Raw genomic sequence first — 14,434 nt, forward strand, 5'->3', positions numbered from 1 at the left:
GATGGAAGGTTGTTGCTGTACAATGTCGAGCATTCCATAGTATTAACGGCGGTAGTCTGTGAGGTTGGCGAGGCTTGATCATCCTTGTTGACAAAGTGGTGGCGTGTTGGATGACTTTGTGGTGCGTTGGCCAATCTTTCATGATCTGAACACCGCTGTACAGATCTGTTTCAGGTACAATCAACGGTGAATCTGCAAGAACTTTTCGTGTCCAGAACTTGTCGGCGGTGTTAGTTATGTAGATCAAAGTCTTGGGAAGCATAAAGCATCGCAGTTAGCAAGCGATAATGAGAACATATCTCAAGCATCGAGAATGGCTTGGAGAGACACATCGTTCTCGGCGCCACCTATAGGCTCGGTACTTTTCCAGAACTTGCTCAAATGTCTTGCGCCACTGTGAATAAGTTAGTACATTCTCGACATTTTGGGCTATTGTCTTACCTGTCGCATAGAATAGTGACGATGCGATGTCCAGGACCAAGTGTCTTTGCAAGTTTCGTGGCAGCGACGCCTTCACTGTGTCAGCGCTGTCTGCTATTGAACGGATCACAACTTACAGTTCACAGCACTAGAGCTTCCAACAAATATGCCGTCATTTTCGACCAACCAGCGCGCCATGGAAACCGCTTGATCGTCATTCACTCTGATAGCGTCGTCGATTAGCTCCCGGCCAACATCAAAGTTATGTGTCACTCTGTTGATACCGATCCCTTCAACGATGGTATCCACCTGGTGTCGCCGCCGGGTTCCTTCTCTCTCCTTGGGATCGAACATAACGCCATACTTGACACGGTTGTACAAGCCACTACCAGGAGGATCTGCTAAGACGACCTTGAGGTTGGGTAGCTTGGACTTTAGAAACAAGGCAACCCCAGAGATAGTCCCTCCAGTACCAGCACCGCTAACAAAAGCATCCACATGACGGGCGGTTTGCTCATAAATCTCCGGTCCAGTGCCAGTGAAGTGTGCGCGCCAGTTGGCTTCTGTTTCAAATTGATCAGCGAACAATCCTCTGCCAGGCTTGTCAGAACTAGCAGTATGCTCCTCTGCTCGCGCTCGTGCGAGGTTGACGAATTGCTTCTGATCCACAATAGGCGCTGGTCGCACTCTTTCTACCTCTGCACCAAGCTTTAGGAGAAGATCTGACTTTTCGATTGCCATGTCGTTTGGCATGCAGCTTCCGCTTGTCAGCGAGCATTTCAGGATTATTATGCGTCAGATGACAACTCACATGTGTGCTTTGTAGCCGCGTGCTCTGCAGATTGCGGCTAGTGATATGCCAGTACTGCCTACGGTGCCTTCGTAGATAGTGTCACCAGAATGTGGGATGAGAAGTCCCTTCTCTTCGGCCTGATGTAGAGGTCAGCAACAATAGCTAATGCTACGATCTCTTGCACTGTGTTTTCCTCGTACCATTTCGATGATGCTGAGAGCAACTCTGTCTTTCGGGCTGTTGCCAGCTCCATTGAGGAACTGTCACTCCGCGTCAGCGCTTTTCTCGAACATATCTTGTATGCGCCTTGTACCTCAGCTTTTGCGAAGATATCGCAACCGGTGAACTCAGAAAGTGATTTAATTTTGATGAGAGGCGTGTTGCCTATACATCCTTCGATACCTTCTTTAAAGTCATCTGCGGCTTCGTCTCCGCTAAACTCCAGTAAAGTTTTTTTCAATGTTTCTAGGTCGTTGATCTTTGCGAGCTGCGACAACCACTTTTGCTGGCGTGCCAAAAGTTGGTCTTTACTTTCGTCATCGAATTCTTCTATCGGCCTCTTCTTATTGTATGCAGTAGTGAGGGCGATTCCCAGCAGGAAAGCCCCTAGAATATAATATCTGGAGCGATCAGACATTATAAGGAACCAAAATTCGAGGTGTGCATTTGGAAAGTTGAGCCAGTCGGAGTTCTATGATATCCCCGTCTTGGCGCGGCTGCCCGCAAAGCTCACCACGTGCATTCGCGCGGAGACGACCTGGGTACCAAAACTCTACCGCCGTCGCGACGCATTCGTGTCGATCGTCTCCGGCGGCAATGGACTCGCCACTCGCTACGCAGCTTTTCCGCCAGCTCTTCTCGCATAGAGCGTCGCAATGTCTTGCCCGCGGAGCTCGACCAGCGCTCGCAGGCGCCCGCATACCACACCACCAAACACGAGGCAAGGCTACACGGTTGGGTGAGGGAGAAACAAAGCGGGAGAGCCGATGGACACCGAGAAAGAATGCGTTTCCCCAAGAGAGAGCCGAGGAGTTTGAAAGATACCCAATGGTCACAGCGGACATGCTGAGGAGTAGAAGAGAAAGACCGCGTAGAGTCAAGATGTTGTTGCGTGACTTTATAGAAGGTCAGAGGCTTCTCATGTATGGTAGTACCAAGCTAATGGATGTACAGACAGCTTGTATAACCCCAATTACGGCTACTTCTCCAAGCAAGTCGTCATCTTCTCCCCTGGCGAACCGTTCGACTTCAATTCTATGGGCTCTGAGCACGAATTCTTTCAGCAACTCCGACACCGCTATACCGCTTTCGAAGACGATCTTGACTATCAAGAACCAAACGATCTCCGCCAGCTCTGGCACACGCCGACCGAACTCTTCTCACCCTACTACGGAGAAGCAATCGCGCGCTATCTTGTAGAAGACTACAAGTACAACTTCTACCCCTACCATGACCTGAACATATACGAGATGGGCGCGGGTAATGGTACAATGATGTTGAACATCCTTGACTTTATAAGAGATGTGCATCCGGACGTGTACGAGCGAACAAAATTCAAGATTATTGAAATTTCGAGTCAACTGGCCGACCTCCAACAGAAGGGTCTGGGGCACTCAGCGTATGCGCGTGGGCACTCTGACAAAGTGGAAATCATCAACCGGAGTGTCTTCGACTGGAACACTTACGTCTCATCGCCGTGCTACTTCCTCGCCTTGGAAGTTTTTGATAATTTTGCACACGATGCTTTAAAGTACGACTTCGAAACGGGCCTTCCATATCAATCCCATGTCATCGTCGATCCTCGTGGAGAGCTTTTTGAGTACTACTCCCGCACTATAGACCCCCTCGTTACCCAATTCCTCGAACGCAGACATGCTGCCTGTACCAATTATCCACATCCGTTGCAAGGCTCGAGGCTCATGAACAATCTGAGGAGCCTGGTACCGTTCCGCTCCAATATGAGCATGCCAGAGTACATACCCACGCGGCTGATGCAATTCTTCTACATGTTATACGAGAAGTTTCCAAATCACAAGTTGATCAGCAGCGACTTCCACAAACTGGGCGATACGGTGGAAGGTATCAATGCGCCAGTTGTGCAAACGAGATATAAGAGGCAGATGATTCCTGTTTCGACACCTCTTGTAAGCTCAAGAATCGGTCCATTGTAATGGAGTTACTAACGCGTCTCAGGTGCACCAAGGCTATTTCGACATACTCTTTCCCACTGACTTCGATGTCATGGAACCCATGTACACAACAATAACCGGGCGCTTCGCACGAACATACTTACACGAAGACTTCATGGCTGGCAGAGCAGATATCGCGGAGACGACTACGAAAAACGGCGATAATCCGTTGCTGAGCTGGTACAAGAATGCCAGTGTGATGATTACTGTATAGAACGTAGTCACACAGTTAGCTTGTGGCCAACATGTAGGAGAACAATACGAAGATACCAGTATGAATTGGCAACTACTCGGGCTCCTGTCCCTTCCATGTCTCCTTGACAGCACTGACGTCCATTTCACACACCTCGGCATGCTTCAATACCGCATGCGCCTTCTTCACAACTGGTGCATCAATCATCTTGCCATCCAATGTCCAGGCCCCTCGTCCAGCTCTACTCGCCTTTTCATCTGCTATGACTATCCTTGTCGCCCACTCAAGCTCCTTCTCTCCAGGGCTAAACGCTTTATGGCATACCGCGACTTGACTCGGATGTATGCACTGCTTGCCGTTGAAACCCAAACCTTTGCCGTTCAGACATTCTTCCTCTAGTGTCTTGAGCCCTTGCTCGCCCTTGTAGCTGGTACACACCAAGTCAATGGTGCTGGGGAGCTCAGCAGCTCGAGCTGCTGTGGCAATGGCACTCCTCGCGTAGAGAAACTCCATGAGCGAAGGCGTGCGCGTAAGACTCATATCCTTTGCAAAGTCCTCTGCTGCGAAGACGAGCCCAGAGATGTAAGGCGAAGCGGCGCAGATTGAACTTAGGTTCTGTATCGCTTTTGCGCTTTCTATCAACGCTATTATACGCACCGGTTCCCTCTTCCCTTGTTTGCCTGAGCTTGGGTGTCGCTCAGGTGAAAGATGCCGTATCACATCTGTGACGAAATGTAGATCTGCAGCGCTTTCGCACTTGGGCAGCATGATAGCATCGAGATACTCGCCTTTGAGCACTTGTGTCAGGTCATCTAGCGCTAGACCGGTGTCTACGCTGTTTATCCGCACGCACATTTCTTTTATGCCGCTAGGTCGTGGTTTGTTGAGGATATCGCGAAGATTAGAGCGTGCTTCGGATTTCATGTGTGGTGCAACGCTGTCTTCGAGGTCGTAGGTCACGTTATCGGCGTGCATGGCAAAGGACTTCTCGAGCATCTTCTTCGACGAGGACGGCACTGGGGCGGGAATGTTAGTATGGTGTCTTGTGTTGTCTTACGAATAGATATGGATTGGAATGGTGATGGTTTACCGTACATGCACGCCCTCCGTATGATTGGCGCTGCCATGTTGTCTGTAGTTTGACCAGAGCACCAGTCTCTGGATAATTGTTGCAACCAGCAGAGTACCAAAATCAAAGGCCTCAATGATAGAAAGCCATATAGCCGTTACGCACCTCGGTCACTCCAGCTAGCCTATGACGTGCGGGGAAGTCGCAGCTCCACCAAAGCTCCCCCCGAAACGCCGATCGCCGACGCGTCCCTGAGAAAGCCACGTGAAGCTGATCTTCAACACGTCTCGGGTTATTTCCCAATAGCACACCACTCCCACCCCCACGGCATAAGGAATATGGAGAACGCACAACAAGCGCCAGAGCCTGGCTCGCTGAGCTGGAGACTCAGTAGTCATCCCATCACACTACTTACTTTCCTGTTCTTCCGCATCTGTATGCTTCCCATGCCATCTATCCAGGCACCACATCCGTGAAACTCATTCAAGACTAACACACCCACACAGCCTCCCTACTAGTCTATATCCTTGGCCTCCGCCTGCTCACCTCCAACTTCGTCCTCATCTTCATCATCACCATCCTCCTTCTTGCAGTCGACTTCTACTACCTCAAGAACATTGCGGGCCGCCGCTTGGTCGGACTACGATGGTGGAACGAAGTCGATGCCAACACTGGGGACGGCCGCTGGGTATTTGAGAGTCTGGACCCGGAAACCGGACGCCAGATCAATGCGACGGATAAGAGGTTCTTCTGGTTGGCGCTGTATGCGCAGCCCGTATTGTGGGTATTGCTTGCGATTGTGGCTCTAGTGAGCTTCGAATTTATTTGGTTGACGCTTGTCGGTACGTATCGCCCAGGGCAGACAAATGATTCTTGTGCTAACGCGTTTCATGCAGTCATCGCACTCGTGCTTACCATCACGAATACACTCGCCTTCTCTCGTTGCGATAAGTTCAGCCAAGCGACTGGCTTCGCCTCGAACGCCATGTACGGTTCGGGTCTTGCAAGGAACTTGGCTGGCGGCTTGATGTCAAGCATACTTAGGCGGTGATACATGGACGTCGGAGACGTGCACGGAATCTCTAGCTTGTGACAAAAGCAGGATATATTGTAGGATTAGGCATATGATCTATTACTCGGAGTCTACCCAGGGCGTCTAAGATACCCTATATTCATCTATCGAAATCACTTGGACGTCTTGCAAAGCTATGGTCCCAGATATGTTGCTGACTCAATATCCTCTCTTGCGGTTCACCTCGTTGATCAGCTTGCCGTTGCTTCGATCTTGCTTGATGTTCTCGATAAGCACCTGGAACGCTCTGTCGGCATAAGCGTCTGACGCTCCGCTGCAGTGCGGTGTAATGAGAACATTTGGCGCATCCCATAGCGGATCATCTTCAGGCAGAGGTTCAGGATCAGTAACATCGAGGGCTGCGCCACTGATGAGTTCCTTCTCCAACGCCGTAATGAGAGCCTTCGAGTCGATGATCGGCCCGCGCGCAATGTTCGCGACGTAGGTGCCCTTTGGATTGGACTTGTGTAGGAGGTCGAATTCCTCGGTAGAGAGGAGATGGGTTGTGGCTTTCGTCAGCGGCACAGAAACGACCAACAGGTCAATCTCCTGCTTCAAGAATTTGTGCACGTCTTCTTTACTGGTTCCGCTGTACCATGCGCTGGGAATACTGCCGTCAGGGTCGCCAGTACCAGGAACAATATAGCCGTTGTCGTGCTTGGACTCTGGAGTCGTGCGTGGTGAAGCAGTGTAGGCTATGACGTCCATGCCCATTGCCTTTGCTACATGAGCAACTTGGCGACCGATACTTCCATAACCCAACACACCCACCCTCTTGCCTACCCGGTCACTAACACTCATTCCCACCTTCTGGTCCCAAACCTTCTTCTTCTGGTTATCGTAAAGTTTGGTATAGCTATGGCTGTGTACCAGATTCATCATGATAACCCATTCGGCGATTTGCGGGCCATGAACACCGTTTGCGGAGCATAGCGGAATCTTGGAGTCCGTGTAGATGGGATGATTAGAAACGTGGTTGGTGCCTGCAGAAAAGAACTGAATGAGCTTAGTGTTTGGGATAGACGATACTGATTCCGGGAGCCAGGAGAGTGTTGCCACATAAGTTGCGCGCTTGATGAGATCTGCGATGACATTAGCCAGGCCTTACAACAGGCGTTATTGCGGGGAATATTCGATTTGATGAACCACAGACGAACGCGGATGCTGACCGATTGGTAACGCTCGAATCCGCAGCCTTGGGTCCGGCATCATCGCGGGTGTAACCACCATTTCGCAAATGTGCATAGATACCAATATCATGTCGCTTACCTTCAGGTACATCCACCTCCGACTTTCCGCCCTCCCATTTAGCATGAAAGTACTTTACTTCCACGTCGTCGAAGGCCTCCCTCAGCTCTTTCATGCCATGCTCACATATCTCTTGAGGCCACGGCAGCGCGCATAGCACGAGCTCCTTCTCTTTCTCCGCATGCCGGGATGGAATATCAGGACCACCTCCCATCGCGACCATGCTAGCTTACAGGACGGATACTTGTTATGGGCTGGGACGAGATCGTAGACCCTCCTGCTGGAGAGAACGGCTGTATAGCAAGGACTAGAGTGCGATAGGCGGAGTAATAGCGTACGTGAAGGCGAATATCGATGGATTGGACAGGAACACTTTGTTATCTACTGAGAACGTTGGAGGTGGAGAAGAAGTTCGTAAGCATCCGCCATGGTGGGGTATAGCGTGCCCTACCATCTGACTTGACCCTCTCAGTCATGACGTTGCTCGGATTTCAAAGCCCGTTACGTGCGTGCAGATAGTGCAATATGTCGCCATCGAAGACTCGGACGCACCATTTCCATGTTCTCCATTTCGAAGATAATCATTATGGGTAAAAGTTAGATTTGAATGCTCACAAGGTCGGGTCTGGCTATGGAAGTAAACATGGCCGTTGAGAGAATTGCGACTGGAGGGAGAGCATTTCTCGTTTTTGTTTTTTATCCTAAACGAGGTTTGTCCTATGCTGATGCGTACAGATTCTTTTGCGATTCAAGGGGCGATGGTCGTGGTCCAGAAATGAAAGATTTCCAGAACGTGTTGTGTTATATCAAAGGCTGGTCGTGGAAGCCGGTGCATCTGCAAGTAGTATTGCACTAACCAGCATCGCACTATGCTCTTCACGACATACAGACACGTGAGGAATCATTACTACTATTCAAAACGTTGCTACAAGGAGGTCACAACACAGACGTGAACTTGCAACAATGGAAACATGGCGATACCGAAAAGGCTTCGGCTCTGTAGTGTAAGCGTCGTACTTTGCGCGTATACTTTTGACTACTATCGTGCGCAGTACGCACGATGGCGACTGAGAAATTAAAACATTCATACCTCTTTGTGCGTCAATGTTCGACTACCATACCAAGCCGCACAAAGGGAGATGCTGAGTCACCGGGTAATATAGGTGAGAAATGATCCTGCCTTCAAGGAGTCCATTTCTCTTTATCTGAGCGTACGGGGAAACGGGAAATCGTCGCAGAGTCTGTCAGAAGCCCTGCGTGCATCCATCGCATGCAATATGAAAATGAGTCGTCTTTCATGCCTCGTGTGGGCCTTCATTGTTCAGTTTCGAAGCCACTCCCACATCCCGCGTCGCCTACACTTCTATCGGGCCGTCGATACCCAGTGTGTAAAGCCATAAGTGCCGAAACTATGATGTCTGACAAGCTAATACGTGCCGCAGTAACTACCTTTGATATCGCGTCCAGCTCGCCCATCTCTGCCCCCAGGGACACATCAGCCCCCAATTTCGGTTGCTCTCGCGGCCTGCCTGAGCGGCTGAGCCGAGCCGTTGGATAAATCCTGATCACGTTGCGCGGGCCACTCACCACCCATGTCGCGTCAGGCTTACCACTTTGCGGCCCAAATACCTGTTCCTGCAGCTCGTGCCGAGCACGGATTCATGCGTGCGCCCAAAGAGGCGTGTCGCTATACCGTTAAAAACAAGGGGCCGTTGTCAAGATACGTCTGTGTACCCACACGTGGAAGGAGGACCTGCTCTTTTGATAAGGTTCCTCCGTCATATCAGTCGCGTGTCTTCCCGGTGAACGATGTTCTGGAAACTGGGGCCGTTTGTTGAGGAGAATATGCTTGGGGAAGGAGTAGTGCAGATCTCTCCATGCATGTGATGTATGTGACCTAAGTTCTTGCTCCTGCAGCAGCGGAGGTGGAAACAGAACTTTGGAGGTGAACACCGCATTGCATTGATGAGTTCTGGTCGCGTCGATACTCCTGGGCGGAGAGGCACGGAGTGCGGAGGTGTTAGCAAGTCCACCGAAAATGGTATAGTGACCCAATGGCAAGGTGAAGAATGGGGCGTCAGCACGGCATAACGTTGATTCGCTGTGCCGTGAAGAAAGTTCGCAGCATCTCGCGTGCGTCTGTCCTCGGATGGGAGAACTAGCCAAATTCGCAATGTCGCTGATGGCCTCAACCCAGGGACCCTAGATCATGCTTCCTACTGCCACGTTTTTCTGGGCTGTTTCTTTTTTGCTCGGCGAAGTCCTCTTGGCCCTACCAAGATCGACATATTGAACGCTTCGAATTTACCCATATTGCCGGTAGATGCTAAGTCCCAGCCTGTTCAGGAGCGACCACAGAACAGCATCGGACGTTCAGACGATCGACACGGAAGTTGACGGGTGCACGTAAGCGAGTGGGAGTAAGGTTTGATGATACTTGTCAATACTTTCATTTTGTATATTCTGCTATAGATCTTCTCTATACTTGCTCCAAATGTGAAGTGTTATAGTGGAGCTACTATCAAGACGACTGGGCCTACAGCTTGCGTGAAAGAGGATTGTGGAAGTTTACGACAGTGTAGCTTAATGCGATGCCGACCGCAGCATGTGCGGAAAGTCGACTCCGTACGAAGGCGAGTGTCAATCGCCTGCGGTGATGATACAGGGAATGGTCAATTGGACCGATTCCGATCCCACGGAGTGGTATGTGAAGAGTAAGAAAAGAACCAGAGAAAGGGGCTACAACGTTTGACCCGAATGATGAAACCCTTGCTGTCCAGTTTACAGACCATCATCTGTGCATGCGCGTACATGGTCTTTGGTGGATGATAGTAAGTGAGAGGGAGGAAAGCAAGAAGATCTGAACCCTCAGTCGATTCCAATGATGGATTGGCGACAAAGACTACGTGAAGACCTTAAAACCCCAGATGCGTGGTAAGCCCAATCGACGTGCTCAAGCTTGTCGTCTGATATCGAAGTCGATTGCGCAGACCAAGATCTGGCATCGCTCGAAATAATGCAGATCGCTGAGTCAGAGCTGATTTGTATCGTCGATGCACGAAACGGTCGCAGGTCCTCTGTCGTAGCCCATAGCTTCATGCTGATGCATGGCCAAGTGTGCTAGCTCCGCGAACGTAATCCGTAGAATTTGGAAACTCTATTTGGCTCGCGTGAACCGGCGGATAAATCAGACGGTTGAAACCATGCCTGCAGCATGGTGATTCTAGGGTCAACACTAGCATGGACGTGATAAAGTGTAGCGAAGAAAATATCTTGTATTCAAGCTCAGATTTTGGAGTCGTAGTCTGGAGGGTGCAGCCCAAGTCCTCCTCTTGCCATTGATGACCTAGGGTCCCAGTCGACATGGGTAGCCGCCCGAGATTGGGGTCGAGGAGTCGAAAAGCTCAGCGTCGGACTCTTGTAGTCGCGCTGAAATTCCTTATGGAAATGCTCGGGAGTGTCGGATCGAGCATTTCCTATGGCGTAGCTGGCAAGTCCTGGAGTGTTGTATGCATTTGGGGGTGATTGCGGCTCGTCAAAGTTCTTGAGCTCAAATTGACGTATGTCCTCCGTAGGATGTCTGGCGTCCAAGGATACGAATTCGCGGTTCTTACTAAACTTGCTTCTGATCAAGTCCCGCCATCCCACTACCATACTCCAGCGACCAAGCAAGAAGAAAACTTGAAGACCAGCAATGGAGAGCATCATTAAGATTGCTGTAACTGTAGATTGGTCGACTGCCATATCCTGGCCGAGGTCGAAACACTCCTTTGGATTGGTGGGGTTCTCCATCAAGCACATGATGTACGGAACGAGTTCCTCAACGTTATCGGTAGCGTGCGATGTCACCGAATTCAGCCAGATGAATACGATGGAGAAGAAGATGACGTCCACAAGAATGAAGACCACAATTGTTATGCCACGCCATTGAAGGTATAGGACTTTGCGAACACGTCGGTAAACAGCTCGTGCTGAACGGTTTCGTAAGCTAGTCGTGTAAGAGGGAAGGCCAGCACTGCTTTGGGTTTCGGTTTTGTCATCGCTGAACATGTTCTGGAGATACACCTTGATGCAGTATACGAAGCTAGAGTGGGTATCAGTAACGTCACTTCCCAAGGTCTGTTGAGTAACTTACGTAGCGACCTGGATGACCATGGCTGCGCCTGAAATGGCCAGCAAAGGACCCCAGAAGTCTTTCATCGAATGCTCGGCGTTCACGTGGCAGACATCACCGAATCTGAAAGAGACTCCGGTGATTGTGATCGTGATGGTGAAAAAAGTGGCGGCAACAGACCAGCCTAGGCCTTGTGCCCAGTAAAAGAATTTCTTTCCTGGTGTGACGTCCCAGCAGATCTGGAGATGCATAGAAAGCGCGCGTATGAAGATCCAAACTGCCATCGACATGCCTCCAGAGATAAGGAATGCACCAGAGAAAGCGCATGTTAGACTTGAGTACATGTCGTTGGGGGTAATCTCATCGTAGCACTGCTCCGGCTGAGCACCGAAGGGTATCACAAAACCAAGCTAGAACCGATCAGCAGGACGAAAGCGAAGTAGACAGAAGTTAGGCTTACTGCCATGAGAATCGCAGCAATAATGAGACAGTAGCTGAGGTAGTGTCGACGAGTCTTGTCGGCTGGCAGTACCAGGTATGTGATCAGCAGGATGACCAGACAGATAAGTCCAGCTACATTGAGCGCTTCAGCTACGCGATACGCTGTGTTGAAGCCTGAGCACGATCAGCAAAGTGATTGTCTAAGTACGATCTATGGAACATACTCTCTGGGTAAAGGAAGTCTGTGAGAGGACATGGCAAGCAGCAAACAGATTGCCCGTATGGTGCACAGAATCTCCCATCAACAACTGCGAGTGTCAGCAACTATACGAAGAACAAGATCAGAGCACCTACACCCATCGAATCCAAACTGCTTAACATTGTAGAAAGGCGCCGGGCAACCCGCTCGAAGAAGACCGGTTCTTGTAACGTTGTTGGCCATTTTGAGACTTCCCACTCTTCTCACAAGACGAACCAAAGCGTCTTGAAAGTATGCAGCATGAGAGTCTTTCCAGCGGTGATCCCTACCGTAGCTGGAGGTGCGATCCGACGAGCTTATAGACGGTACGTGGGGTCGACCGGCGTGACTGGCGCTACAATTCGGCTCAGTGTCGACGTGTGATGCTATAGGTTATGCTCTTGTAAGGCAATGCCGCGTAGATGAAACCGCTGACAGCAATGGCAGTGTTAGACGGAACGATTGTCGCGGATGCGAAAACGAAACGATGTGGAGAGAAGTGATTGTCGTTAGTTCGAACGCAGAGAGTCTAAAGAGTGAATAAGGTTCTATGGTTGGATTAGAGGCGCATAAGGCCAAAGCAAATGCAAAACGAACGACGGGACGTTATGGTAGAAGTAAGAAAAGCCGCCACGGCATGAGAGCGAAGCCGCAGTGATGCAGGAAGACGGCCTGGTCTTGAGTGTGGCTCCTGGTTGGGCGGCCTGGGGGGTAAGTCCAGTGGGTGCGGCGATCCATGAGCGAACAGACCACCATCACCCCTGCAGGTACACTTCTTCCCTAGTTTAGCGCGGCCTCACCCCCAGAAGCTTAGTGGCCAAGGCATGCAAAGACGGCTAGGATTCGCAACACAGGCGGGTCTGCAGACAGGGATACCGGCTGGGTCCAGGAACAGGGCTCGCATGCGAAAGGGCACTGGCTCGAAGGAGCCGAATGCAGCACGGTCAGCTATCACCTCTTTTGCAGCTCGTGCATCGTGATTCGCGACAATACGAGAAGGGCTTCCCACACTGAAGCGCGACGGTACCCAGAACGCAATACGCAAGCGTTTAGCAAAGATCAATACGGCGTAGTCGCTAGCGGAAGTTGAAATCATAGGTCCGCCCTTCCAACATGATCCTTTCATGGAGGATTCTAGTTCATCGGTTCTCGATGATGTTGCGATGGAGTCGAGACTCGACAGGCCGCCTACTGGATTGGCAGTTCAGCCACCATGGATCTGCGAAATTGCTGCTGACTGCATGTACAATATCAGGCAAGTGTCCAGACAACATACGTCTTTGCCAATTTTGCCGTCTCGTACAGAGTTGCCTGGCACTTTGAACTGGAGCCATCGGCAACGTCCGAGAACCGTTGGGGCTGATCAATAGATCATCGCAACTGGTTGCGGGTCATCGTTCGCTCCTACGTCGCTCATCGTTGCCTTCCAACGACAAAGCTCGACTGGCTCTTGAGCCACGCGCGACCATGCTTGTGCAATTTTGGGAACAGTCATCAGTTGGCGTTGTGGGACTGTGAATTTCAGCTTGCTCGACTATAGCTGTGCCTATAGAGAAAAGCAAGCAAGTCGCGGGAAGTACGAACTGTCCCATAATTCTCCGGTCTGACTGAGCGTTGAGAGCCTCGATCGAGAGCTGATCCTATCACGCTCCGGTGTGCCCTGGGTGGCGTAGTCAGCGCTGCAACGTCCGGCGTTTTCGAGCTCTCTTTGCCGCGTTAGCGCCGCTTGGTGGAGTTCCCCAACAAACGCGTGCCGACGCGTAAAACTCCTCATTGTTTTGATCTCATTAGTACGTCGTCTCCACTAGTAGAGCTTGCCATCGTCGTGGGGCCTTCTCGCGAACCCGAGGGTTGTAAGGTCGTGCTGTATAATGACGAGAGGATCTAGGCCAGGCACGTGTCGTACCCCGCTGTCTGTTATCAACATAATGGCACGCGAGCTGGTCCGCCCAACTTCTTCTCAACTTTCTAGCTCAAAAGTACACGTTTTTACGTAGTGACAACCGCCATGCCCCGCCTCCGTTCGTGATGACTTTGAATTTTTCTTACTGGCCCGTGGACATACGCTACGCCTCAGAGGTCGTGTGGTCCGTCTGAGGTAGCGAGCGGAGAACATGCATTAGTCCTGCACTGTGCCTGCAGAAGCCTCTTCGCTTTCTTAGTAATCCATTGGGCTGTAGACGCACACAACCATGATTGGCGGACAATTCGACAGACCCGCTTCCTAGATGACGTTGGCATATGCTATGAGGGAACGGTTAATGGCAAGAGAAACCCGGAGTCTCTCGCGTATGACGGCTAGTTCGCGGGGGAATGGAGAGCGTTGAAACCGTTCGGTAGTGTTCCAGGGTAGGATTCTCTCCATGTGAGCCCAATTTTATCAACCCGCGTACGTATGCTGCAATACTAAACGTTAGCCTCATGCCTTGCAAGGAGACCGTCGTCGACCGATGTCACCAACTGCTCGGTACAGTCCAGACTACTCTCTCTGGTCTAACCCAGGTACCTGGCTTTCCGTGTCTGATCTACCATAAGCGTTCGTCCCATGGTACTGCAGTTACGCTAAGAGACATTACGAGCACTTCACGACCTCAATGACCCACACGAGTAGGTGCTGTCTACCCAAATAGAACACGGAGGTGGCCTCTCTGGCTGCT

The 14,434-nt window shown here is 50.9% G+C and overlaps 6 protein-coding genes across 6 annotated transcripts; 2 read left to right on the top strand and 4 right to left on the bottom strand.

The window, feature by feature from the left end:
- Positions 1 to 300: 300 nt before the first annotated feature.
- Positions 301 to 1,850, bottom strand: AA0111_g5109 (Cysteine synthase 2; the record flags this gene model as incomplete). The annotated part of the gene is made up of 6 exons (XM_028651185.1): positions 301 to 394; positions 442 to 511; positions 558 to 1,177; positions 1,232 to 1,350; positions 1,414 to 1,473; positions 1,527 to 1,850. 6 exons carry the CDS (start codon positions 1,848 to 1,850, stop codon positions 301 to 303), a joined length of 1,287 nt encoding a protein of 428 aa, XP_028507298.1.
- A 179-nt stretch (positions 1,851 to 2,029) lies between these two features.
- AA0111_g5110 (hypothetical protein) lies at positions 2,030 to 3,616 on the top strand (the record flags this gene model as incomplete). The annotated part of the gene is made up of 3 exons (XM_028651187.1): positions 2,030 to 2,339; positions 2,387 to 3,357; positions 3,407 to 3,616. 3 exons carry the CDS (start codon positions 2,030 to 2,032, stop codon positions 3,614 to 3,616), a joined length of 1,491 nt encoding a protein of 496 aa, XP_028507101.1.
- Positions 3,617 to 3,688: 72 nt separating this feature from the next.
- AA0111_g5111 (hypothetical protein) lies at positions 3,689 to 4,722 on the bottom strand (the record flags this gene model as incomplete). Its single annotated transcript, XM_028651188.1, has 2 exons — positions 3,689 to 4,611; positions 4,686 to 4,722. 2 exons carry the CDS (start codon positions 4,720 to 4,722, stop codon positions 3,689 to 3,691), a joined length of 960 nt encoding a protein of 319 aa, XP_028507100.1.
- A 280-nt stretch (positions 4,723 to 5,002) lies between these two features.
- AA0111_g5112 (Golgi apparatus membrane protein) lies at positions 5,003 to 5,715 on the top strand (the record flags this gene model as incomplete). The annotated part of the gene is made up of 3 exons (XM_028651189.1): positions 5,003 to 5,099; positions 5,171 to 5,506; positions 5,561 to 5,715. 3 exons carry the CDS (start codon positions 5,003 to 5,005, stop codon positions 5,713 to 5,715), a joined length of 588 nt encoding a protein of 195 aa, XP_028507099.1.
- A 180-nt stretch (positions 5,716 to 5,895) lies between these two features.
- On the bottom strand, positions 5,896 to 7,198 carry AA0111_g5113 (hypothetical protein; the record flags this gene model as incomplete). The annotated part of the gene is made up of 2 exons (XM_028651190.1): positions 5,896 to 6,818; positions 7,006 to 7,198. The coding sequence occupies 2 exons, from the start codon at positions 7,196 to 7,198 to the stop codon at positions 5,896 to 5,898; spliced, it is 1,116 nt and encodes a 371-aa protein (XP_028507098.1).
- A 3,071-nt stretch (positions 7,199 to 10,269) lies between these two features.
- On the bottom strand, positions 10,270 to 11,981 carry AA0111_g5114 (hypothetical protein; the record flags this gene model as incomplete). The annotated part of the gene is made up of 5 exons (XM_028651191.1): positions 10,270 to 11,068; positions 11,120 to 11,508; positions 11,559 to 11,713; positions 11,764 to 11,847; positions 11,894 to 11,981. The coding sequence occupies 5 exons, from the start codon at positions 11,979 to 11,981 to the stop codon at positions 10,270 to 10,272; spliced, it is 1,515 nt and encodes a 504-aa protein (XP_028507105.1).
- Positions 11,982 to 14,434: the final 2,453 nt, after the last annotated feature.

This window comes from Alternaria arborescens, assembly GCF_004154835.1.
Source record: "Alternaria arborescens strain FERA 675 chromosome Unknown contig_10, whole genome shotgun sequence".
Classification (NCBI taxonomy): Eukaryota; Fungi; Ascomycota; class Dothideomycetes; order Pleosporales; family Pleosporaceae; genus Alternaria; species Alternaria arborescens.